This window comes from Salmo salar, unplaced genomic scaffold (genome assembly GCF_965601325.2).
Source record: "Salmo salar unplaced genomic scaffold, fSalSal1 ptg000424l, whole genome shotgun sequence".
NCBI classification, from domain to species: domain Eukaryota; kingdom Metazoa; phylum Chordata; class Actinopteri; order Salmoniformes; family Salmonidae; genus Salmo; species Salmo salar.
This window is the reverse complement of record NW_027675384.1, coordinates 848,154-875,000: the sequence shown is the minus strand read 5'-3', so window position 1 is coordinate 875,000 and position 26,847 is coordinate 848,154. Positions and strand designations below refer to the sequence as shown.

The 26,847-nt window shown below is 45.0% G+C and overlaps 1 protein-coding gene across 1 annotated transcript; it reads left to right on the top strand.

Annotated features, from left to right (window-relative positions):
- Positions 1 to 14,315: 14,315 nt before the first annotated feature.
- Positions 14,316 to 26,360, top strand: LOC145876018 (tripartite motif-containing protein 16). The gene is made up of 6 exons (XM_082971790.1): positions 14,316 to 14,972; positions 15,405 to 15,500; positions 21,715 to 21,948; positions 23,933 to 24,092; positions 24,218 to 24,277; positions 24,509 to 26,360. The coding sequence occupies exons 1-6, from the start codon at positions 14,376 to 14,378 to the stop codon at positions 25,015 to 25,017; spliced, it is 1,656 nt and encodes a 551-aa protein (XP_082827916.1). The 5' UTR covers positions 14,316 to 14,375; the 3' UTR covers positions 25,018 to 26,360.
- Positions 26,361 to 26,847: the final 487 nt, after the last annotated feature.

The following is a 26,847-nucleotide window of genomic DNA, read 5'->3' as shown; positions in this document are numbered from 1 at the left end:
GGGTTACTATAGCAACAGAGTGTTGTGATGCAGGGTCAATATAGCAACAGAGTGTTGTGATGCAGGGTCACTATAGCAACAGAGTGTTGTGATGCAGGGTCACTATAACAACAGAGTGTTGTGATGCAGGGTCACTATAGCAACAGAGTGTTGTGATGCAGGGTCACTATAGCAACAGAGTGTTGTGATGCAGGGTCACTATAGCAACAGAGTGTTGTGATGCAGGGTCACTATAGCAACAGAGTGTTGTGATGCAGGGTCACAATAGCAACAGAGTGTTGTGATGCAGGGTCACTATAGCAACAGAGTGTTGTGATGCAGGGTCACTATAGCAACAGAGTGTTGTGATGCAGGGTCACTATAGCAACAGAGTGTTGTGATGCAGGGTCACTATATACTCTCGCTGCTCTCTCTCTCTATGCTCTCTGCTCTCTCAGCCTGCTCTTTCTCAGCCTGCTCTCTCTCTGCTCTCTCAGCCTGCTCTCTGCTCTACTCTATCTCTCTGCTCTTTGCTCTCTCTCTGCTCTCTGCTCTGCTGCTCTCTCTTTTCTCTGCTCTCTCTCTGCTCTCTCTCCCCCTCTGTTCTCTGCTCTCTCTCCCTCTCTCTGCTCTCTCTGCTCAGATCTGTCTTTCTCCCCAATCTCTCTTGCTTTTTATATAGCTTAACAGGGGTGCAGTTTGGACAATCACCACTTGATGGCAGTGTTAAACCAGAAGTGATGAGAGAGAGAGAGAGAGAGAGAGAGAGAGAGAGAGAGAGAGAGAGAGAGAGAGAGAGAGAGAGAGAGAGAGAGAGAGAGAGAGAGAGAGAGAGAGAGAGAGAGAGAGAGAGAGAGAGAGAGAGAGAGAGAGAGAGAGAGAGAGAGAGAGAGAGAGAGAGAGAGAGACAGACACTGGTCTGTCACTAAAAGGTCACATGTTTTATTTATTTTTATTTCACCTTTATTTAACCAGGTGGGCAAGTTGAGAACAAGTCCTTTATTTAACCAGGTAGGCCAGTTGAGAACAAGTCCTTTATTTAACCAGGTGGGCAAGTTGAGAACAAGTTCTCATTTACAATTGCGACCTGGCCAAGATAAAGCAAAGCAGTTCGACAACATACAACAACACAGAGTTACACATGGAGTAAAACAAACATACAGTCAATAATACAGTAAAAAAATAAGTCTATATACAATGTGAGCAAATGAAGTGAAATAAGGGAGGTAAAGGCAATAAATAGGCCATGGTGGGGAAGTAAATACAATATAGCAAGTAAAACACTGGAATGGTAGATTTGTAGTGGAAGAAAGTGCAAAGTAGACATAGAGATAATGGGGTGCAAAGGAGCAAAATAAATATGTATGTGGTAGGGATTAATCACAGTCAATAGTATTGGTTCTAGTAAAAGGACAGTTAAAGTTTATTATAGGGAACATGGTCAAATATACAACAGGATATATAGACTGTTCCCTATAATAAAATATACAACAAGGATATATAGACTGTGTTCCCTATAATAAAATATACAACAGGATATATAGACTGTGTTCCCTATAATAAAATATACAACAGGATATATAGACTGTGTTCCCTATAATAAAATATACAACAGGATATATAGACTGTGTTCCCTATAATAAAATATACAACAGGATATATAGACTGTGTTCCCTATAATAAAATATACAACAGGATATATAGACTGTGTTCCCTATAATAAAATATACAACCGGATATATAGACTGTGTTCCCTATAATAAAATATACAACAGGATATATAGGACTGTGTTCCCTATAATAAAATATACAACAGGATATATAGACTGTGTTCCCTATAATAAAAATATACAACAGGATATATTAGACTGTGTTCCCTATAATAAAATATACAACAGGACATATAGACTGTGTTCCCTATAATAAAATATACAACAGGATATATAGACTGTGTTCCCTATAATAAAATATACAACAGGATATATAGACTGTGTTCCCTATAATAAAATATACAACAGGATATATAGACTGTGTTCCCTATAATAAAATATACAACAGGATATATAGACTGTGTTCCCTATAATAAAATATACAACAGGATATATAGACTGTGTTCCCTATAATAAAATATACAACAGGATATATAGACTGTGTTCCCTATAATAAAATATACAACAGGATATATAGACTGTGTTCCCTATAATAAAATATACAACAGGACATATAGACTGTGTTCCCTATAATAAAATATACAACAGGATATATAGACTGTGTTCCCTATAATAAAATATACAACAGGATATATAGACTGTGTTCCCTATAATAAAATATACAACAGGATATATAGACTGTGTTCCCCTATAATAAAATATACAACAGGATATATAGACTGTGTTCCCTATAATAAAATATACAACAGGATATATAGACTGTGTTCCCTATGATAAAATATACAACAGGATATATAGACTGTGTTCCCTATGATAAAATATACAACAGGATATATAGACTGTGTTCCCTATGATAAAATATACAACAGGATATATAGACTGTGTTCCCTATAATAAAAATATACAACAGGATATATAGACTGTGTTCCCTATAATAAAATATACAACAGGAATATATAGACTGTGTTTCCCTATGATAAAATATACAACAAGATATATAGACTGTGTTCCCTATGATAAAATATACAACAGGATTATATAGACTGTGTTCCCTATGATAAAATATACAACAGGATATATAGACTGTGTTCCCTATGATAAAATATACAACAGGATATATAGACTGTGTTCCCTATAATAAAACTATACAACAGGATATATAGACTGTGTTCCCTATAATAAAATATACAACAGGATATATAGACTGTGTTCCCTATGATAAAATATACAACAGGATATATAGACTGTGTTCAACCAGCTTCATGAGGTAGTCACCTGGAATGCATTTCAATTAACAGGTGTGCTTTCTTAAAAGTAAACTTTTAGAATTTAATGCGTTTGAGCCAATCAGTTGTGTTGTGACAAGGAAGGGGTGGTATACAGAAGATAGCCCTATTTGGTAAAAGACCAAGTCCACATTATGGCAAGAACATCTCAAATAAGCAGAGAAACGACAGTCCATCATTACTTTAAGACATGAAGGTTAGTCAATCCGGAAAATATTGAGCGGTCCCACTCCAGCCTCTTCACCTGGATGACTGAGGAGGAGCGTGAGGACTGGGTCAATGTTCTAGAGGTCCCACTCCAGCCTCTTCACCTGGATGACTGAGGAGGAGCGTGAGGACTGGGTCAATGTTCTAGAGGTCCCACTCCAGCCTCTTCACCTGGATGACTGAGGAGGAGCGTGAGGACTGGGTCAATGTTCTAGAGGTCCCACTCCAACCTCTTCACCTGGATGACTGAGGAGGAGCGTGAGGACTGGGTCAATGTTCTAGAGGTCCAGCCTCTTCAACTGGATGACTGAGGAGGAGCGTGAGGACTGGGTCAATGTTCTAGAGGTCCCACTCCAACCTCTTCACCTGGATGACTGAGGAGGAGCGTGAGGACTGGGTCAATGTTCTAGAGGTCCCACTCCAGCCTCTTCACCTGGATGACTGAGGAGGAGCGTGAGGACTGGGTCAATGTTCTAGAGGTCCAGCCTCTTCACCTGGATGATTGAGGAGGAGCGTGAGGACTGGGTCAATGTTCTAGAGGTCCAGCCTCTTCACCTGGATGCAGTACATACACAGGTAGACTACCCTCTGCACTTTTCATTTGGTTACACAGCAGAACATGAAGGTAAAGAACAGCTGCAGCTACACATCCTGCAGCCACAGTGCACCTTATCACAACCAGCCCCATAATGTAGAGATCAGTACTGCCTTATCACAACCAGCCCCATAATGTAGAGATGAGTACTGCCTTATCACAACCAGCCCCATAATATAGAGATGAGTACTGCCTTATCACAACCAGCCCCATAATATAGAGATGAGTACTGCCTTATCACAACCAGCCCCATAATATAGAGATGAGTACTGCCTTATCACAACCAGCCCCATAATATAGAGATGAGTACTGCCTTATCACAACCAGCCCCATAATATAGAGATGAGTACTGCCTTATCACAACCAGCCCCATAATATAGAGATGAGTACTGCCTTATCACAACCAGCCCCATAATATAGAGATGAGTTCTGCCTTATCACAACCAGCCCCATAATATAGAGATGAGTACTGCCTTATCACAACCAGCCCCATAATATAGAGATGAGTTCTGCCTTATCACAACCAGCCCCATAATATAGAGATGAGTACTGCCTTATCACAACCAGCCCCATAATATAGAGGTGAGTACTGCCTTATCACAACCAGCCCCATAATATAGAGATGAGTACTGCCTTATCACTGACAATGGGAAATGAAAGGTAAATATTTGTAAAGAAAATGAAAAATAAGTAACTACATGTTAGACAATAATAGGTGTTATAAATTATTTATTTCATATATTATATATTTAATATATGTACTTAGAGACCCAGTTGTTTCTTTGTAATGGTCATTATATTGTGTAAACAATTATTATGAGACTTATGAAACTATTCAAAATGCATGGAAGTCTGAGATGTCTCTGACTCCTCACAGTAGAGGTTGGCAGCCATTTATACAAGGAATTAACTGTTAATTCCATTTCAAGCGGACCTTCCCAAGTCTGAGCGTGGCTCTACCTGACTGATCTGTTAGATGAACTGATGAATATATTCACAACACTAAATGTAATTTGTGTCTAGATTCCACAGGGATGTTGGCCCATGTTGACTCAAATGCTTCCCACAGTTGTGTCAAGTGTCAAGGCTGGATGTCCTTTGGGTGGTGGACCAACCTTGATACACACGGGAAACTGTTGAATGTGGGAAAACCCAGCAGCGTTGCAGTTCTTGACACACTCAAACCGGTGCACCTGGCACCTACTACCATAACTCGTTGGTATGGTATCAATCGACTCCAAGGGGTTCATTAAAATATTGACTTTAAAACTATGCCTCTGATGTGTTTCTTCATCACCAACAGGAAAGACTAGTTTAAGTATAGTGACAGTTTGTTTCCCAACAGGAAAGACTAGTTTAAGTATAGTGACAGTTTGTTTCCCAACAGGAAAGACTAGTTTAAGTATAGTGACAGTTTGTTTCCCAACAGGAAATACTAGTTTATGTATAGTGACAGTTTGTTACCCAACAGGAAAGACTAGTTTAAGTATAGTGACAGTTTGTTACCCAACAGGAAATACTAGTTTAAGTATAGTGACAGTTTGTTTCCCTCTTGATGTATTTCTCCATGGGCTCCTGTGTCAAAAGGCCATTTCAGTCATCCCAACAACAGTTACACATGTTGGATGTGTTGAGTGATTACTGCATATTAAAACCCCTTGAAGCGCTGATCCCATATTCGGGATCAACATCCAGCGAAAAACCAGAGCGCCATATTCATAACCAAATCTAATAATTTCTGTTTCTCAAACATAGGAATATTTTACACCGTTTTATAGATAGACTTCTCCTGAATCGAACCACGTTGTCCGATTTCAAAAGGGCTTTACAGCGAAAGCAAAACATTACATTATGTAAGGGATATGTGTATACCCTTTAAAAGTATTTAAAACCGTTTTGAACACATTTGACCTCAAAATAATACCAGGCCAACAAGAGGTGGACACAGCTCCACCAAATCATTAAAACACTAATAAATCACTCATGCAATGCCCCACTGACATGGTGCTTCAGTATGTTTCACCCCTGGTAACCCAAAAATAAAACACAGTGCAATTTCTGAGAAGTAAAACATAGCCGATTTTCTGACCAGTTTGAACATAGTCGTTTTTCTGAGACTTTTTTGAAAAGCTATATAATTCCTTCTTGCTGTAACCCATTGAGTTGATCCCGCAGGATGGTGCTCTAAGGGTGGGTATGTAGGACCCTATACCTTTTATAAGTATTTAAAACAGTTTTTCAAATTTCACCCCTGGTAACCCAAAATAAAACCAGGTGCATATGTTACTGACACGTCCCCACCAAATCTTAAAACATCCATAAAACACTCATTCTTTATCCCACTGACATGGGACTGTAGTGGGGTGCTGAAACAGGTGCCATGGGGGTGGTGATGGCCTTTAAAAGTATTTTAAACCGTTTTTCAAATTTCACCCATGGTTACCCAAAAATAAAACATAGTGCAATTTCTGAGAAGTAAAACATAGCCGATTTTCTGACCAGTTTGAACATAGCTTTTCAATAAAGTCTCAGAAAAACGACTATGTAATTCCTTCTTGCTGTACCTCATTGAGTTGGGCCACCTAGCCCAGAGAGGATAAACAAACGGTGTACACCCTGTCTGTCTGTCTGTACAGTAACACCTCCTAAACCTAACCTGTCTGTCTGTCTGTCTGTCTGTACAGTAACACCTCCTAAACCTAACCTGTCTGTCTGTCTGTCTGTCTGTTCAGTAACACCTCCTAACCCTAACCTGTCTGTCTGTCTGTCTGTATAGTAACACCTCCCAACCTGTCTGTCTGTCTGTCTGTCTGTTCAGTAACACCTCCTAACCCTAACCTGTCTGTCTGTCTGTCTTTTCAGTAACACCTCCTAACCCTAACCTGTCTGTCTGTACATTAACACCTCCTAACTCTAACCTGTCTGTCTGTCTGTCTGTCTGTCTGTCTGTCTGTCTGTCTGTCTGTCTGTCTTTATAGTAACACCTCCTAACCTGTCTGTCTGTCTGTCTGTTCAGTAACACCTCCTAACTCTAACCTGTCTGTCTGTCTGTCTGTCTGTCTGTACAGTAACACCTCCTAACCCTAACCTGTCTGTCTGTCTGTCTGTCTAGTAACACATCCTAACTCTAACCTGTCTGTCTGTCTAGTAACACCTAACTCTAACCTGTCTGTCTGTCTGTTCAGTAACGCTCCTAACCCTAACATGTCTGTCTGTCTGTCTGTCTGTCTCTCTGTCTGTCTCTCTGTCTAGTGACACCTCCTAACCTGTCTGTCTGTCTGTCTATTGACACCTCCTAACCCTAACCTGTCTGTCTGTCTGTCTGTCTGTCTGTCTGTCTGTTCAGTAACACCTCCTAACCCTAACCTGTCTGCCTGTCACACGGGGTGTGATCGTTCTACAGTGGTCCCTGAAGCGCCGTGTGATTAGAACACTAAATTGTGCACTACAATTAACTGTGGACCTTGGTCAAACATAGTGCACTATATAGCCTAACACTCTTTTAGAACACTCATTTACAACGCTCATTTAGAACCCTCATTTAGAACACTCATTTAGAACGCTCATTTAAAACGCTCATTTACAACACTCTTTTAGAACCCTCATTTACAACACTCTTTTAGAACCCTCATTTACAACGCTCATTTAGAACGCTCTTTAGAACGCTCTTTACAACGCTCAATTAGAACACTCCTTTAGAACCCTCCTTTAGAACCCTCATTTAGAACCCTCCTTTAGAACGCTCCTTTAGAACGCTCTTTAGAACGCTCTTTAGAACGCTCATTTAGAACGCTCATTTAGAACGCTCATTAAGAACGCAGATTTAGAACCCTCATTTAGAACCCTCATTTAGAACGCTAATTTAGAACACTCATTTAGAACGCTCATTTAGAACGCTCTTTAGAACCCTCATTTAGAACACTATTTTAGAACACTCATTTAGAACACTCGTTTAGAACGGACAGTTTACAATGACGCAACAATCAGCGTTTAAGCTGGACACACTTTTTTCAGAAACTATTTACACAAAACACACACAGTCCTTACAAAGTTTATCTCCTGAATGTGAGCAGTTTATTTTTGGATGCAAATGGTTCAGATATTCACAGAAATATATATATATATATCACAACACAATCATCCTAACCGGAAAAAATGTAGGCTACATTTGTCGTAGCGCTAACTGAAGAAAGATTGACCCAACACAAGCAGTCATATTTTCTAACTCTCGGCTGACGTAAACTACAATATGAATTAGCTAATTGCAATTACTATGTATAATTAATCACATCACGGGGTGAGCTCACCATTGATCGAAATAATTAGGTAAAACATTTTCTAGAAATCGACAGTAATCCGACGATTAGTTTCAGCGAGCAGCCATGCATTTTTTCCCCTCACAGAAACCGAAGATAATAAAAGACAAGATGAGTTCGGTCTGTTTATAGTGTTGAAGGGGTGTGTCATCTACCGTCGTTCACATCCCACCATTCATTTCCGGAAGTCCTCAAAAAATGAGTGAACTCTTACTCACCTCATTTCACCTCCGGGCTATGTATTTAGGTAGAGGGGCGTTTGGTTTATGTGGTCCGGGCTATGTATTTAGGTAGAGGGGCGTTTGGTTTATGTGGTCCGGGCTATGTATTTAGGTAGAGGGGCGTTTGGTTTATGTGGTCCGGGCTATGTATTTAGGTAGAGGGGCGTTTGGTTTATGTGGTCCGGGCTATGTATTTAGGTAGAGGGGCGTTTGGTTTATGTGGTCCGGGCTATGTATTTAGGTAGAGGGGCGTTTGGTTTATGTGGTCCGGGCTATGTATTTAGGTAGAGGGGCGATTGGTTTATGTGGTCCGGGCTATGTATTTAGGTAGAGGGGCGTTTGGTTTATGTGGTCCGGGCTATGTATTTAGGTAGAGGGGCGTTTGGTTTATGTGGTCCGGGCTATGTATTTAGGTAGAGGGGCGTTTGGTTTATGTGGTCCGGGCTATGTATTTAGGTAGAGGGGCGTTTGGTTTATGTGGTCCGGGCTATGTATTTAGGTAGAGGGGCGTTTGGTTTATGTGGTCCGGGCTATGTATTTAGGTAGAGGGGCGTTTGGTTTATGTGGTCCGGGCTATGTATTTAGGTAGAGGGGCGTTTGGTTTATGTGGTCCGGGCTATGTATTTAGGTAGAGGGGCGTTTGGTTTATGTGGTCCGGGCTATGTATTTAGGTAGAGGGGCGTTTGGTTTATGTGGTCCGGGCTATGTATTTAGGGAGAGGGGCGTTTGGTTTATGTGGTCCGGGCTATGTATTTAGGGAGAGGGGCGTTTGGTTTATGTGGTCCGGGCTATGTATTTAGGGAGAGGGGCGTTTGGTTTATGTGGTCCGGGCTATGTATTTAGGTAGAGGGGCGTTTGGTTTATGTGGTCCGGGCTATGTATTTAGGTAGAGGGGCGTTTGGTTTATGTGGTCCGGTCTATGTATTTAGGTAGAGGGGCGTTTGGTTTATGTGGTCCGGGCTATGTATTTAGGTAGAGGGGCGTTTGGTTTATGTGGTCCGGGCTATGTATTTAGGTAGAGGGGCGTTTGGTTTATGTGGTCCGGGCTATGTATTTAGGTAGAGGGGCGTTTGGTTTATGTGGTCCGGGCTATGTATTTAGGTAGAGGGGCGTTTGGTTTATGTGGTCCGGGCTATGTATTTAGGGAGAGGGGCGTTTGGTTTATGTGGTCCGGGCTATGTATTTAGGGAGAGGGGCGTTTGGTTTATGTGGTCCGGGCTGTGTATTTAGGGAGAGGGGCGTTTGGTTTATGTGGTCCGGGCTGTGTATTTAGGGAGAGGGGCGTTTGGTTTATGTGGTCCGGGCTGTGTATTTAGGGAGAGGGGCGTTTGGTTTATGTGGTCCGGGCTATGTATTTAGGTAGAGGGGCGATTGGTTTATGTGGTCCGGGCTATGTATTTAGGTAGAGGGGCGTTTGGTTTATGTGGTCCGGGCTATGTATTTAGGTAGAGGGGCGTTTGGTTTATGTGGTCCGGGCTATGTATTTAGGTAGAGGGGCGTTTGGTTTATGTGGTCCGGGCTATGTATTTAGGTAGAGGGGCGTTTGGTTTATGTGGTCCGGGCTATGTATTTAGGTAGAGGGGCGTTTGGTTTATGTGGTCCGGGCTATGTATTTAGGTAGAGGGGCGTTTGGTTTATGTGGTCCGGGCTATGTATTTAGGTAGAGGGGCGTTTGGTTTATGTGGTCCGGGCTATGTATTTAGGTAGAGGGGCGTTTGGTTTATGTGGTCCGGGCTATGTATTTAGGTAGAGGGGCGTTTGGTTTATGTGGTCCGGGCTATGTATTTAGGGAGAGGGGCGTTTGGTTTATGTGGTCCGGGCTATGTATTTAGGGAGAGGGGCGTTTGGTTTATGTGGTCCGGGCTATGTATTTAGGGAGAGGGGCGTTTGGTTTATGTGGTCCGGGCTATGTATTTAGGTAGAGGGGCGTTTGGTTTATGTGGTCCGGGCTATGTATTTAGGTAGAGGGGCGTTTGGTTTATGTGGTCCGGTCTATGTATTTAGGTAGAGGGGCGTTTGGTTTATGTGGTCCGGGCTATGTATTTAGGTAGAGGGGCGTTTGGTTTATGTGGTCCGGGCTATGTATTTAGGTAGAGGGGCGTTTGGTTTATGTGGTCCGGGCTATGTATTTAGGTAGAGGGGCGTTTGGTTTATGTGGTCCGGGCTATGTATTTAGGTAGAGGGGCGTTTGGTTTATGTGGTCCGGGCTATGTATTTAGGGAGAGGGGCGTTTGGTTTATGTGGTCCGGGCTATGTATTTAGGGAGAGGGGCGTTTGGTTTATGTGGTCCGGGCTGTGTATTTAGGGAGAGGGGCGTTTGGTTTATGTGGTCCGGGCTGTGTATTTAGGGAGAGGGGCGTTTGGTTTATGTGGTCCGGGCTGTGTATTTAGGGAGAGGGGCGTTTGGTTTATGTGGTCCGGGCTGTGTATTTAGGGAGAGGGGCGTTTGGTTTATGTGGTCCGGGCTGTGTATTTAGGGAGAGGGGCGTTTGGTTTATGTGGTCCGGGCTGTGTATTTAGGGAGAGGGGCGATTGGTTTATGTGGTCCGGGCTGTGTATTTAGGGAGAGGGGCGATTGGTTTATGTGGTCCGGGCTGTGTATTTAGGTAGAGGGGCGTTTGGTTTATGTGGTCCGGGCTATGTATTTAGGTAGAGGGGCGTTTGGTTTATGTGGTCCGGGCTATGTATTTAGGTAGAGGGGCGTTTGGTTTATGTGGTCCGGGCTATGTATTTAGGTAGAGGGGCGTTTGGTTTATGTGGTCCGGGCTATGTATTTAGGTAGAGGGGCGTTTGGTTTATGTGGTCCGGGCTATGTATTTAGGTAGAGGGGCGATTGGTTTATGTGGTCCGGGCTATGTATTTAGGTAGAGGGGCGATTGGTTTATGTGGTCCGGGCTATGTATTTAGGTAGAGGGGCGTTTGGTTTATGTGGTCCGGGCTATGTATTTAGGTAGAGGGGCGTTTGGTTTATGTGGTCCGGGCTATGTATTTAGGTAGAGGGGCGTTTGGTTTATGTGGTCCGGGCTATGTATTTAGGTAGAGGGGCGTTTGGTTTATGTGGTCCGGGCTATGTATTTAGGTAGAGGGGCGTTTGGTTTATGTGGTCCGGGCTATGTATTTAGGTAGAGGGGCGTTTGGTTTATGTGGTCCGGGCTATGTATTTAGGGAGAGGGGCGTTTGGTTTATGTGGTCCGGGCTATGTATTTAGGGAGAGGGGCGTTTGGTTTATGTGGTCCGGGCTATGTATTTAGGGAGAGGGGCGTTTGGTTTATGTGGTCCGGGCTATGTATTTAGGTAGAGGGGCGTTTGGTTTATGTGGTCCGGGCTATGTATTTAGGTAGAGGGGCGTTTGGTTTATGTGGTCCGGTCTATGTATTTAGGTAGAGGGGCGTTTGGTTTATGTGGTCCGGGCTATGTATTTAGGTAGAGGGGCGTTTGGTTTATGTGGTCCGGGCTATGTATTTAGGTAGAGGGGCGTTTGGTTTATGTGGTCCGGGCTATGTATTTAGGTAGAGGGGCGTTTGGTTTATGTGGTCCGGGCTATGTATTTAGGTAGAGGGGCGTTTGGTTTATGTGGTCCGGGCTATGTATTTAGGGAGAGGGGCGTTTGGTTTATGTGGTCCGGGCTATGTATTTAGGGAGAGGGGCGTTTGGTTTATGTGGTCCGGGCTATGTATTTAGGGAGAGGGGCGTTTGGTTTATGTGGTCCGGGCTGTGTATTTAGGGAGAGGGGCGTTTGGTTTATGTGGTCCGGGCTGTGTATTTAGGGAGAGGGGCGTTTGGTTTATGTGGTCCGGGCTGTGTATTTAGGGAGAGGGGCGTTTGGTTTATGTGGTCCGGGCTGTGTATTTAGGGAGAGGGGCGTTTGGTTTATGTGGTCCGGGCTGTGTATTTAGGGAGAGGGGCGTTTGGTTTATGTGGTCCGGGCTGTGTATTTAGGGAGAGGGGCGTTTGGTTTATGTGGTCCGGGCTGTGTATTTAGGGAGAGGGGCGATTGGTTTATGTGGTCCGGGCTGTGTATTTAGGGAGAGGGGCGATTGGTTTATGTGGTCCGGGCTGTGTATTTAGGTAGAGGGGCGTTTGGTTTATGTGGTCCGGGCTATGTATTTAGGTAGAGGGGCGTTTGGTTTATGTGGTCCGGGCTATGTATTTAGGTAGAGGGGCGTTTGGTTTATGTGGTCCGGGCTATGTATTTAGGTAGAGGGGCGTTTGGTTTATGTGGTCCGGGCTATGTATTTAGGTAGAGGGGCGTTTGGTTTATGTGGTCCGGGCTATGTATTTAGGTAGAGGGGCGATTGGTTTATGTGGTCCGGGCTATGTATTTAGGTAGAGGGGCGATTGGTTTATGTGGTCCGGGCTATGTATTTAGGTAGAGGGGCGTTTGGTTTATGTGGTCCGGGCTATGTATTTAGGTAGAGGGGCGTTTGGTTTATGTGGTCCGGGCTATGTATTTAGGTAGAGGGGCGTTTGGTTTATGTGGTCCGGGCTATGTATTTAGGTAGAGGGGCGTTTGGTTTATGTGGTCCGGGCTATGTATTTAGGTAGAGGGGCGTTTGGTTTATGTGGTCCGGGCTATGTATTTAGGTAGAGGGGCGTTTGGTTTATGTGGTCCGGGCTTTGTATTTAGGTAGAGGGGCGTTTGGTTTATGTGGTTCGGGCTATGTATTTAGGTAGAGGGGTGTTTGGTTTATGTGGTTCGGGCTATGTATTTAGGTAGAGGGGTGTTTGGTTTATGTGGTTCGGGCTATGTATTTAGGTAGAGGGGTGTTTGGTTTATGTGGTTCGGGCTATGAATTTAGGTAGAGGGGTGTTTGGTTTATGTGGTTCGGGCTATGTATTTAGGTAGAGGGGTGTTTGGTTTATGTGGTCCGGGGTTTGTTAGTCTATGTTCAATGTTAGTGTATTTCTATGTTCTGTCTTGTCTATTGTAGTTCTATGTTTAGTTAATTGGGGTTGGACCTTCAATTGGAGGCAGCTGGTTATCGTTGCCTCTGATTGAAGGTCCTATAATTAGGAGTTTGTTTTGTCATGGGGTTTTGTGGCAGATTGTTGCTGTGTATAGCTTTGTGCCTTACTGGCCTGTTCTTTGTCCTTTAATAAAAGAAGATGAGTGTACATTTTCCCACTGCGTCTTGGTCTAAACCCTACGACACCTGTGACATTTAGATTAGGGTGTATTGTTAGATACTACTGCACTGTTGGAACCAGGAACACAAGCATTTCACTACACCCACAATAACATCTACTAAATATGTGTATGTGACCAATAACATTTTTATTTGATTGTATTTTTGAAAGTGTTACATAATTCTCAATCCGCTTTGCGTCGTGCCTAAAAACAGCACTTAGCCGTGGTACTGTATATTAGCCATATACTGTCACCACTTCCACCGAAGTCATTTCCTCTCCTTGTTCGGCGGTCGGCGTCACCGGTCTTCTAGTCATTGTCGATCCACTTTTTCATTTTCCATTTGTTTTGTCTTGTTTTCTTACACATCTGGTTTCCATTTCCATCATGAATTGTTGTGTATTTAACCCTCTGTTCCCCCCATGTCCTTGTGTGGAATTGTTTGTTTGTAAGTGCTTGTACTCTGTTACTGGTGCGCATCGGGTTTTGTACCCATGTAGGTTCGTTTTGTATTAAACTGCTCCGGCTATTACCTATCTCTGCTCTCCTGCGTCTGACTTCACTGCCACCAGGTCCGCAATCCTTACATATACCACACCTCCTCAGGCCTTATTGCTTATTAGAACACATAAGTGTATTATAAGGCATTATAAAGGTCATTAAAATAATTCTAATATGTACTTCATAGAAACGGTTACCCTTTATATTCTAATAACTCACATTTTAAGATTCATTATTTCATTTATTCCATGTTAAGGGCTCTAACCAAGGAACAAGACTATTTGTCTCCCTCTTGATGTTGCATGCAGTTCCTCTCTCTCTTCCTCCCTCCCTCTAACCCCTCCCTCCCTCTAACCCCACCCCTCTGGCAGAACCAGGAAATCCCTCCCCCTTCACAAACTCTCTTCTGAGGAAACGAAACTGATCTGAGTCTCTGTGTCGTCTGTCTGTGTGAGAGTGAACAACCGTCCAAATGGCTCAACAGGGAGTTCTGCTGGACCAGGACCAGTTCTGTTGTTCTGTCTGTCTGGATCTACTGAAGGAACCAGTCACCATCCCCTGTGGACACAGTTACTGTAGGAGCTGTATTGAGGGCTGCTGGGATCAGGATGTTCTGAAAGGGGTCTATAGCTGTCCTCAGTGCAGAGAGACCTTCAGTCCGAGGCCTACGCTGAGTAAAAATAACATGTTGGCTGAGGTGGTGGAGAAACTGAAGAAGACAGGACTCCAGGCTGCTCCCCCTCCTGCTCTGTGCTATGCTGGACCTAGAGATGTGGCGTGTGATTTCTGCACTGGGACCAGAAAGCAGAAAGCCCTCATGTCCTGTCTGGTGTGTCTGGCCTCTTACTGTGAGACTCACCTCCAATCTCACTACGAATCTCCTGCTTTGAAGAAGCACAAGCTGGTCAAAGCCACCGCACAACTACAGGAGAAGATCTGCTCTCATCATGACAAACTGCTGGAGGTTTACTGTCGTACCGATCAGCAGTGTATCTGTTATCAGTGTACAATGGATGAACATAAAGGCCATGATACAGTGTCAGCTGCAGCAGAGAGGACTGAGAAACAGGTAAGACCAGAACAACTTGTTGGTGACTGTCTGATAAACAAAGAATTAAAGATACAGTAGGAACTAAGGCTGTTTGAATATGAGATCATTGAAATGAAATGGATCCTCAGCAGAACAAATATGAACACAAACCTTGAGTATATTGATATGTCAACCCAGATTCTCTAAATGTATCACCATTTTATAATGTCAAACACTATTATCATTCTGAATACCCTTTTATGAGTCCAAAGTTCAGTCTCAACCCGTTGATACATGTAGTCCTACCATAAAAACTATAATCATTCACATAGCAACAAATAAATATCATTTAGTAAATGGACCATCCATTATTTAGACCTTCCTCTCTATGGGCCCTATGTCACATTACTATACTATTGATCTACTGGACTAATAAAGCTTGATAGCTCATTGAAGAGTGATTCTCCACAGAGGCAGCTGGGGATGAGTCAGCAGAAGGTCCAGCAGAGATTCCAGGAGAGAGAGAAGGAGCTGAAGGAGCTCCAACAGGCTGTGGAGTCTCTCAAGGTGAGTATTGTTGACCAGAGGAGACACACCATTTCACCTGTCTCCTCCAGTCAGAGAGAGAGAGAGAGAGAGAGGTAGAGGGGCCCCTATCCAATCCCACTGACCCCACTGTTGGGAACAGGTTGTCACTGCTGAGGCAGTGAAGAAAGTAGAGGAGGATGGGTCAAGGCTGAGGGGTCCTGAGAGGATCCCTGTGAGTAGTAGATCTGTGATAGCACAGAGGGATGGGCCAACCAGTGATATATGCTTCAGTAAGGTTGGCTTCTTAGTGTTCATAGCAAATGGTTATCAACTGTACCGCAGAAATGGAATGTAAATCACTGAAAAAAAATATGTTTTGGTGGCAGCTGCAGAGAAGTATTTGGTCATACTAGATTTGACTTCAGAAGAGTTCCAGGGTGTGTTGAGTGGTGGTGTCCCGTCCTCCCAGGTCGTTGGCCTGGTGCAGGAGCAGATAGGGTCAAAGTAGTGGAATGGGGTAGTGGGTTTTAATGAGTGTAGGGTTAGTTGGCCTGGTGCAGGAGCAGATAGGGTCAAAGTAGTGGAATGGGGTAGTGGGTTTTAATGAGTGTAGGGTTAGTTGGCCTGGTGCAGGAGCAGATAGGGTCAAAGTAGTGGAATGGGGTAGTGGGTTTTAATGAGTGTAGGGTTAGTTGGTCTGGTGCAGGAGCAGATAGGGTCAAAGTAGTGGAATGGGGTAGTGGGTTTTAATGAGTGTAGGGTTAGTTGGCCTGGTGCAGGAGCAGATAGGGTCAAAGTAGTGGAATGGGGTAGTGGGTTTTAATGAGTGTAGGGTTAGTTGGCCTGGTGCAGGAGCAGATAGGGTCAAAGTAGTGGAATGGGGTAGTGGGTTTTAATGAGTGTAGGGTTAGTTGGCCTGGTGCAGGAGCAGATAGGGTCAAAGTAGTGGAATGGGGTAGTGGGTTTTAATGAGTGTAGGGTTAGTTGGCCTGGTGCAGGAGCAGATAGGGTCAAAGTAGTGGAATGGGGTAGTGGGTTTTTAATGAGTGTAGGGTTAGTTGGCCTGGTGCAGGAGCAGATAGGGTCAAAGTAGTGGAATGGGGTAGTGGGGTTTTAATGAGTGTAGGGTTAGTTGGCCTGGTGCAGGAGCAGATAGGGTCAAAGTAGTGGAATGGGGTAGTGGGTTTTAATGAGTGTAGGGTTAGTTGGCCTGGTGCAGGAGCAGATAGGGTCAAAGTAGTGGAATGGGGTAGTGGGTTTTAATGAGTGTAGGGTTAGTTAGAAGGGTGTTTTTTAGTATTATCATAATTTCCCCTTTTCCCATTTTGTATCCCATAATATCATGTATTTATATTATAGTCCAGTTGAGGCAGGTGAGATGCCTTTGGATATACGACGTAATAAATTGTCATTAGCTTATTGGGTTGAAAGGCTGTGAGGTTGAGCATCCCACTGCTACTGTTCTAGATGACTGTTGGGAATATACTAGTAGACAAGGCAGTGGTTTTGGTTGGACAGTTGGAAAGCTTGCTGATGAGAGTAGTTTCAGGGAGTTGGAGGTTGGCCCTTTCTGTGGTGATAGGGGATGTTCCTCCATGTTTACTCCCAGATCCTGTTGTTGAGCTAACCTTGGTAGACAAAAGGAAAGATTGGGTCAGAAGTCAGTGATAAAGGGAAACTGGTTGACAATTACATTGGTAGAAGTTGTTATGCTTTTTTTACCTCTTTTCACAGATGGATCCAAGGGCCCAGATAGTGGGCCCACAGGAGCAGGTGTTTACCTTCCTGAATGTGATGTGCAGATATGTAGAAGACTAACAGATGAACTGTCAGTGTACTCAGTTGAACTGTTGGTGATAATAGTTGTCCTCCAGTGGGTGGAGGACGTACAACCTGTTAGAATTATAGTATCCTCAGATTCTCTGTCTGTATTGAATAGTTTATCATCTGGTAAATCTATTAGGAGTGACCTACTATTGGAGATATTAATGTTATTATGGAGAATTGAGAGAATGGGTCTAGTAGTGAGATTCTGCCGGGTCCCAGCACATTCAGGTGTGGAATGGAATGAAATTGTAGACTAGTTAGCTAAAATAACTTTAAAACAAGATATAATATATATTAATGTTCCACTGGGTAGAGGTGAGGACAAATGTGAGATCAGAGACATTTTGATAGATGTGTGGCAGAAGAGATGGGACTCTGAGCACAAGGGACGGCATTTATATGCCCTCCAAAGAAAGGTCGGTGGACCAAGGTTCAAAGGTCAGATTAGGAAGGAAGAGGTGGTGTTTCCTCGATTGTGTTTAGGACATTGTACATTGAACTGGTCCTTCCATCTGGTTGGCAGCATGTGAATGGTTTGTGTCTGGAGGGTATTGTCAATGAAACGGTGGAGCATGTGTTGTTATATTGTTGTAAGGATGTTGAAGAGAGGGAAAGATTGAAGTGTAGGGTCATTGAGGTTGGATGGGGTTGGATGGGGGGTTGGAAGGGATTTGGGGGATGGGGGAGGGTCTATTAGAAGTTAGTAGGGATCTTTTTTATTTTCTCAGAAGTACTGAGTTAGGTAGGAGGATTTAGAAATGGTGTAAACCGTGATTGAACACACCCCAGCACAGTAGGAGGCGCCACGCTCCTTTAACGTTGGTTTGAGGACCGCCATTATACCATAGAAGAAGAAGAAGTTGGTAACGTGAGGTTTTGTCGTTCGTAAAAAGTGCAGCTATTCTTTTGCCTATTTTCCAAATGTATTTTGTCATGGTGGGAGGGTTTGTTTATCGGTTTCCGCTGTTTATCGGTTAGAGTTGAGGAGGGAGTAGGGTAGTTTGATGTCCTCAACCGAGTGGAGAAGAAACGCTGTCTCTTCAGGTGCGTTGTGGAGAATGGTGTGGAGGAATTATTGATCCTGGTCGGTGAACAGGTGGGAGAGGAACATATACACTCTGTATCCAGAATGAACAAGGCGGTGGTTGTGGTAATGTAAAAGGTGAGTCTTGTTACCCGGCTAGTTACCAGTATGATTTATGTGAGGGGTTGTGTTGGTGCTGATTTCGACAAGAGTAGTGGTGTCTAATCTGCCTCCGTTTATTACCAGCGAACAGATCCGTAAAGAGTTGGTTCGTCTGGCTAAATGTGGAAGTGTTTTTCTGAACGAAATTCAAGGTTAAACAGGGGAGGGGTGGTACACAGGGTTTGTTAGCACAGAGGAGCCCAGTGATATAATATTATATATATATAATATTACTATATGTCCCAGCTGTTTGCTGTGGTTTTGAAGTAATTCTCTTCCAGCCCGCGTTAACCTTGTAGGTTTACCTCAGGTAACTTATTATTAACTAACCTTGTAGGTTTACCTCAGGTAACTTATTATTAACTATCCTTGTAGGTTTACCTCAGGTAACTTAATATTAACTATCCTTTTTTATTTGTTTCTAAATGGCTGCTGGGTAATATGATATGTGTTGAAATCTGTTGGTTCGTAGACATCAAATAGAGAGAATGCTGCGCAGGTTCACTGAGTTGTAAACCTAATGGATAGGTGGAGATCATTGATTTGTAGCTCTGACTCAGTTGCTACCTCAGATTATGAGCCTATCAAGTGTGGTGAATGAGGTATGTAGTTCCCACAGAAGACCACAGGGAGGAGCAAGAGAGATATAAACCCATACAGTTTATCTCTTTAAATACCCTGAACCTAACAATCAATCTAATGTATTTATAAAGACCTTTTTACATCAGCAGATGTCACAAAGTGCTGTACAGAAACTCTAACCCTACGTATTAACCTGTTTTAATCCTGAACCCTAATTCTAGGGTAGGGTAGCCTAGAACCCCTTTAGAAACTATTATAGTAATAATATTATGTTAGTAAATACCATTATAGTACTAAATAGGTTCTATTGTTATTTTTTAAATAAAACCTATGTATAGTACTTAGCCAGTTGAGAACAAGTCCTTTATTTAACCAGGTGGGCCAGTTGAGAACAAGTCCTTTATTTAACCAGGTAGGGCCAGTTGAGAACAAGTCCTTTATTTAACCAGGTAGGCCAGTTGAGAACAAGTTCTCATTTACAACTGCGACCTGGCCAAGATGAAGCATGGCTGAGGTGCACCCATGACCAGCTCTGAAACCAGATTGCATAGCAGAGAAGGTACGGGTGGGATTGGAAATGGTCGGTAAGCTGCTGTTTGTTATCTTTGCTTTTGAAGACCTTAGAAAGGCAGGGTAGGATTGATATAGGTCTATAACAGTTTGGGTCTAGAGTGTCTCCCCCTTTGAAGAGGGGGATGACCGCGGCACCTTTCCAATGTTTGGAGATCTCAGACGATACGAAAGAGAGGTTGAACAGACTAGTAATAGGGGTTGCAACAATGGTGGTGATATGTTTAGAAAGAGAGGGTCCAGATTGTCTAGTCCAGCTGAGTTGTAGGGGTCCAGGTTGTCTAGTCCAGCTGATTTGTAGGGGTCCAGGTTGTCTAGTCCAGCTGATTTGTAGGGGTCCAGATTGTCTAGTCCAGCTGATTTGTAGGGGTCCAGGTTGTCTAGTCCAGCTGATTTGTAGGGGTCCAGGTTGTCTAGTCCAGCTGATTTGTAGGGGTCCAGGTTGTCTAGTCCAACTGAGTTGTAGGGGTTCAGGTTGTCTAGTCCCAGCTGAGTTGTAGGGGTCCAGATTGTCTAGTCCAGCTGGCTGAGTTGTAGGGGTCCAGATTGTCTAGTCCAGCTGATTTGTAGGGGTCCAGGTTGTCTAGTCCAGCTGATTTGTAGGGGTCCAGGTTGTCTAGTCCAGCTGATTTGTAGGGGTCCAGATTGTCTAGTCCAGCTGATTTGTAGGGGTCCAGGTTGTCTAGTCCAGCTGATTTGTAGGGGTCCAGGTTGTCTAGTCCAGCTGAGTTGTAGGGGTCCCAGATTGTCTAGTCCAGCTGATTTGTAGGGGTCCAGGTTGTCTAGTCCAGCTGAGTTGTAGGGGTCCAGGTTGTCTAGTCCAGCTGAGTTGTAGGGGTCCAGGTTGTCTAGTCCAGCTGAGTTGTAGGGGTCCAGGTTGTCTAGTCCAGCTGATTTGTAGGGGTCCAGGTTGTCTAGTCCAACTGAGTTGTAGGGGTCCAGATTGTCTAGTCCAGCTGATTTGTAGGGGTCCAGGTTGTCTAGTCCAGCTGAGTTGTAGGGGTCCAGGTTGTCTAGTCCAACTGAGTTTGAGTTGTAGGGGTCCCAGATTGTCTAGTCCAGCTGAGTTGTAGGGGTCCAGATTGGTCTAGTCCAGCTGAGTTGTAGGGGTCCAGGTTGTCTAGTCCAGCTGAGTTGTAGGGGTCCAGGTTGTCTAGTCCAGCTGATTTGTAGGGGTCCAGGTTGTCTAGTCCAGCTGAGTTGTAGGGGTCCAGATTGTCTAGTCCAGCTGATTTGTAGGGGTCCAGGTTGTCTAGCCCAGCTGATTTGTAGGGGTCCAGGTTGTCTAGTCCAGCTGAGTTGTAGGGGTCCAGGTTGTCTAGCCCCAGCTGATTTGTAGGGGTCCCAGGTTTTGCAGCTCTTTCAGAACATCAGCTATCTGGAATTTGGGTGAAGGAGAAGCTGGGGAGGTTTGGGCAAGTTGCTGTGGGGGGTGCAGAGCTGTTGACCAGAGTTGGGGTAGCCAGGTGGAAAGCATGGCCCAGCCATGGAGAAATGCTTATTGAAATTCTCCATTATAGTGGGTTTATCAGTGGTGAGTGGTGACAGAGTTTTCCCTATCCTCAGAGCAGTGGGCAGCTGGGAGGAGGTGCTCTTATTCTCCAAGGACTTTACAATGTCCCCAGAACTTTTTAGAGTTAGAGCTACAGGATGCACATTTCTGTTTGTACAGTACTGTTGACACCTTAGGGTTGAGTTAAGAGTTTTCCAAAATGATCAACAGTGTGGAGATGTTTCAGGAGGTATGGGGGCTCAGGGGGGCTGTCTGTACGGCTGGAGAGGAGGGGCTGTCTGTACGGCTGGAGAGGAGGGGCTGTCTGTACGGCTGGAGAGGAGGGGCTGTCTGTACGGCTGGAGAGGAGGGGCTGGAGAGGAGGGGCTGTCTGTACGGCTGGAGAGGAGGGGCCTGTCTGTACGGCTGTCTCTCTCTCTCTCTCTCACTCTGTCCCTCTCTCGCTCTCTCACTCTGGTCCCTCTCTCTCTCTCTCACTCTGTCCCTCTCGCTCTCTCTCACTCCTGTCTCTCTCTGTCCCTCTCTCTGTCTCTCTCTCTCTCTGTCTCTCTCTCTCTCTCTCTCTCTCTTAACAGCGCTCTGCACAGGCAGCAGTGGAGGACAGTGATCAGATCTTTACTGAGCTGATCCGCTCCATTGAGAGAAGGAGCTCTGAGGTGAAGGAGCTGATCAGAGCCCAAGAGAAGGATCAAGTGAGTGAAGCTGAAGGAGTCCTGGAGCAACTGAAGCAGGAGATAGCTGAGCTGAGGAAGAGAAGCACTGAGCTGGAGCAGCTCTCACACACAGAGGATCACATCCATTTCCTCCAGGTAACTAAACTGTCTTGTTACATGTGATATGAAATTAACTTCATGTGAAACTATTAATCTCAATCATTATGTTGTCCTCTCTGTCCCTCTCCTCTCTCTGTCCCTCTCTCTCTCTGTCCCTCTCTCTCTGTGTCCCTCTCTCTCTGTGTCCCTCTCTCTCTGTGTCCCTCTCTCTCTGTGTCCCTCTCTCTCTCTGTCCTTCTCTCTCTCTGTCCTTCTCTCTCTCTGTCCTTCTCTCTCTCTGTCCTCTCTCTCTCTCTGTCCTTCTCTCTCTCTCTGTCCCTCTCTCTCTCTGTCCCTCTCTCTCTCTGTCCCTCTCTCTCTCTGTCCCTCTCTCTCTCTGTCCCTCTCTCTCCCTCTCTCTCTCTGTCTGTCCCTCTCTCTCTCCCTCTCTCTCTCTCTCTCTCTCTCTGTCTGTCCCTCTCTCTCTCTCTCTCTGTCCCTCTCTCTCTCTCTGTCCCTCTCTCTCTCTCTGTCCCTCTCTCTCTCTCTGTCCCTCTCTCTCTCTCTGTCTCTCTCTCCGTCCCTCTCTCTCTCTCTCTGTCCCCCCCTCTCTCTCTCTCTCTCTGTCCCTCTCTCTCTCTCTCTCTGTCCCTCTCTCTCTCTCTCTCTGTCCCTCTCTCTCTCTGTCCCTCTCTCTCTCTGTCCCTCTCTCTCTCTGTCCCTCTCTGTCTGTCCCTCTCTCTCTCCCTCTCTCTCTCTCTCTCCTCTCTCTGTCTGTCCCTCTCTCTCTCTCTCTCTGTCCCTCTCTCTCTCTCTGTCCCTCTCTCTCTCTCTGTCCCTTCTCTCTCTCTCTGTCCCTCTCTCTCTCTCTGTCCCTCTCTCTCTCTCTGTCTCTCTCTCCGTCCCTCTCTCTCTCTCTCTGTCCCCCTCTCTCTCTCTCTCTCTCTGTCCCCTCTCTCTCTCTCTCTCTGTCCCTCTCTCTCTCTCTCTCTGTCCCTCTCTCTCTCTCTCTCTGTCCCTCTCTCTCTCTCTGTCCCTCTCTCTCTCTGTCCCTCTCTCTCTCTGTCCCTCTCTCTCTCTGTCCCTCTCTCTCTCTGTCCCTCTCTCTCTCTGTCCCTCTCTCTCTCTGTCCCTCTCTCTCTCTGTCCTTCTCTCTCTCTGTCCCTCTCTCTCTCTGTCCCTCTCTCTCTCTGTCCCTCTCTCTCTCTCTCTCTGTCCTCTCTCTCTGTCTCTCTCTCTCTCTCTCTGTCCCCCTCTCTCTCTCTGTCCCCCTCTCTCTCTCTGTCCCTCTCTCTCCCTCTCTCTCTCTGTCTGTCCCTCTCTCTCTCCGTCCCTCTCTCTCTCTCTCTGTCCCCCTCTCTCTCTCTCTCTCTCTCTCTGTCCCCCTCTCTCTCTCTGTCCCTCTCTCTCTCTCTCTCTCTCTCTGTCCCCCTCTCTCTCTCTCTCTCTGTCCCCCTCTCTCTCTCTCTGTCCCTCTCTCTCTCTCTGTCCCTCTCTCTCTCTCTGTCCCTCTCTCTCTCTCTGTCCCTCTCTCTCTGTCCCTCTCTCTCTCTCTGTCCCTCTCTGTCCCTCTCTCTCTCTCTGTCCCTCTCTGTCCCTCTCTCTCTCTCTGTCCCTCTCTCTCTCTCTGTCCCTCTCTCTCTCTCTGTCCCCCCCTCTCTCTCTCTGTCCCCCCCTCTCTCTCTCTGTCCCCCCCTCTCTCTCTCTGTCCCCCTCTCTCTCTCTCTGTGTCCCTCTCTCTCTCTCTGTCCCCCTCTCTCTCTCTCTGTCCCCCTCTCTCTCTCTCTGTCCCCCTCTCTCTCTCTCTGTCCCCCTCTCTCTCTCTCTCTGTCCCCCCCTCTCTCTCTCTGTCCATCTCTCTCTCTGGCCCTCTGTGTCCCTCTGTGTCTCTCTGTCTCTGTGTCCCCCTCTCTCGGTGTCTTTCTCTCTGTCCCTCTGTCCCTCTCTCTGTCTCTGTCTGTCTCTGTCTCTCTCTCTCTCTCTCTGTGTCTCTGTCTCTCTCTGTCTCTCTCTGTCTCTCTCTGTCTCTCTCTCTCTCCAGAGTTATCAGTCTCTCTCCAGTATCAGTGTATCTTCAGACTTACCCAGCATCGTTGTCCGTCCTCTTCAGTACTTTAGAGATGTGAGTAAGACTGTGTCTGAACTGAGAGAGAAACTAGAAGACTTCCTTAAAGGAGAATGGACCAAGATCTCCACTACAGGTGTGTTGAAAACAATCAGAACATCAACTTTAGACCATTGAAAGTTCCCTACTAGTCATATACATGTGGAATATGGTATGATGATAACATTCCCTCTCTCTGTCAATGTGTTTGTGTGTCTGTAGTGAATATAGTGGAGGTTGTTCTGCCTCCAGAGCCCAAGACCAGAGAACAGTTGTTACAATGTGAGTCTCTTTATTGTGAAGTAACTAACAGTCTCTTTTTACTGCCACTCCTAACAATCCCTCTAGAAATATATAGCAATAGTAGATCTAATCAAAGACTGGGTATCTATCTGACTCCTCATATTTCTCTGATTTGATCTCTGCTGTGCTCTAATCAAAGACAGGGTAGATACAGTATCTGACTTAACTTATTGTTCTGACTCCCCTCATTGGTCTCTGCTCTTCTCCCAGATTCCTGTCAGCTCACACTGGACCCAAACACAGCAAACACACTCCTCTCTCTGTCTGAAGGGAACAGAAAGGTGACCTATACAGACCAAGACCAACCATATCCTGACCATCCAGACAGATTCACCAACATATTCCAGGTTCTGTGTAGAGAGGGTCTGTCTGGACGCTGTTACTGGGAGGTGGAGTGGACTGGTAATGTTTATACAGCAGTCTCATATAAAGACATCAGCAGAACAGGGAGAGATAATATATTTGGATACAATAACAAGTCCTGGAGTTTACAGTGCTGTAGAGGTGGTTATTATTTCAGACACAATAATGTTGTGACTAAAGTATCAGGCCCTCAGTCCTCCAGAGTAGGAGTGTACCTGGATCACAAGGCAGGTACTCTGTCCTTCTACAGTGTCTCTGACACAATGACCCTCCTCCACAGAGTCCAGACCACATTCACTCAGCCCCTCTATCCTGGGTTTATGCTCACTGGTACTGCTGAGCTGGTTAAACTGTAGTAGGGTCCACATAGATACTAGTCATGCTGGTGTAGTCTATAGCTGAGCTGGTTAAACTGTAGTAGGGTCCACATAGATACTAGTCATGCTGGTGTAGTCTATAGCTGAGCTGGTTAAACTGTAGTAGGGTCCACATAGATACTAGTCATGCTGGTGTAGTCTATAGCTGAGCTGGTTAAACTGTAGTAGGGTCCACATAGATACTAGTCATGCTGGTGTAGTCTATAGCTGAGCTGGTTAAACTGTAGTAGGGTCCACATAGATACTAGTCACGCTGGTCTAGTCTATAGCTGAGCTGGTTAAACTGTAGTAGTGTCCACATAGATACTAGTCACGCTGGTGTAGTCTATAGCTGAGCTGGTTAAACTGTAGTAGGGTCCACATAGATACTAGTCACGCTGGTGTAGTCTATAGCTGAGCTGGTTAAACTGTAGTAGGGTCCACATAGATACTAGTCACGCTGGTGTAGTCTATAGCTGAGCTGGTTAAACTGTAGTAGGGTCCACATAGATACTAGTCACGCTGGTGTAGTCTATAGCTGAGCTGGTTAAACTGTAGTAGGGTCCACATAGATACTAGTCGTGCTGGTGTAGTCTATAGCTGAGCTGGTTAAACTGTAGTAGGGTCCACATAGATACTAGTCGTGCTGGTGTAGTCTATAGCCGAGCTGGTTAAACTGTAGTAGGGTCCACATAGATACTAGTCCTGCTGGTGTAGTCTATAGCCGAGCTGGTTAAACTGTAGTAGGGTCCACATAGATACTAGTCATGCTGGTGTAGTCTATAGCTGAGCTGGTTAAACTGTAGTAGGGTCCACATAGATACTAGTCATGCTGGTGTAGTCTATAGCTGAGCTGGTTAAACTGTAGTAGGGTCCACATAGATACTAGTCATGCTGGTGTAGTCTATAGCTGAGCTGGTTAAACTGTAGTAGGGTCCACATAGATACCAGTCATGCTGGTGTAGTCTATAGCTGAGCTGGTTAAACTGTAGTAGGGTCCACATAGATACTAGTCACGCTGGTGTAGTCTATAGCTGAGCTGGTTAAACTGTAGTAGGGTCCACATAGATACTAGTCATGCCGGTGTAGTCTATAGCTGAGCTGGTTAAACTGTAGTAGGGTCCACATAGATACTAGTCATGCCGGTGTAGTCTATAGCTGAGCTGGTTAAACTGTAGTAGGGTCCACATAGATACTAGTCACGCTGGTGTAGTCTATAGCTGAGCTGGTTAAACTGTAGTAGGGTCCACATAGATACTAGTCATGCTGGTGTAGTCTATAGCTGAGCTGGTTAAACTGTAGTAGGGTCCACATAGATACTAGTCATGCTGGTGTAGTCTATAGCTGAGCTGGTTAAACTGTAGTAGGGTCCACATAGATACTAGTCATGCTGGTGTAGTCTATAGCTGAGCTGGTTAAACTGTAGTAGGGTCCACATAGATACTAGTCATGCTGGTGTAGTCTATAGCTGAGCTGGTTAAACTGTAGTAGGGTCCACATAGATACTAGTCATGCTGGTGTAGTCTATAGCTGAGCTGGTTAAACTGTAGTAGGGTCCACATAGATACTAGTCATGCTGGTGTAGTCTATAGCTGAGCTGGTTAAACTGTAGTAGGGTCCACATAGATACTAGTCATGCTGGTGTAGTCTATAGCTGAGCTGGTTAAACTGTAGTAGGGTCCACATAGATACTAGTCACGCTGGTGTAGTCTATAGCTGAGCTGGTTAAACTGTAGTAGGGTCCACATAGATACTAGTCACGCTGGTGTAGTCTATAGCTGAGCTGGTTAAACTGTAGTAGGGTCCACATAGATACTAGTCACGCTGGTG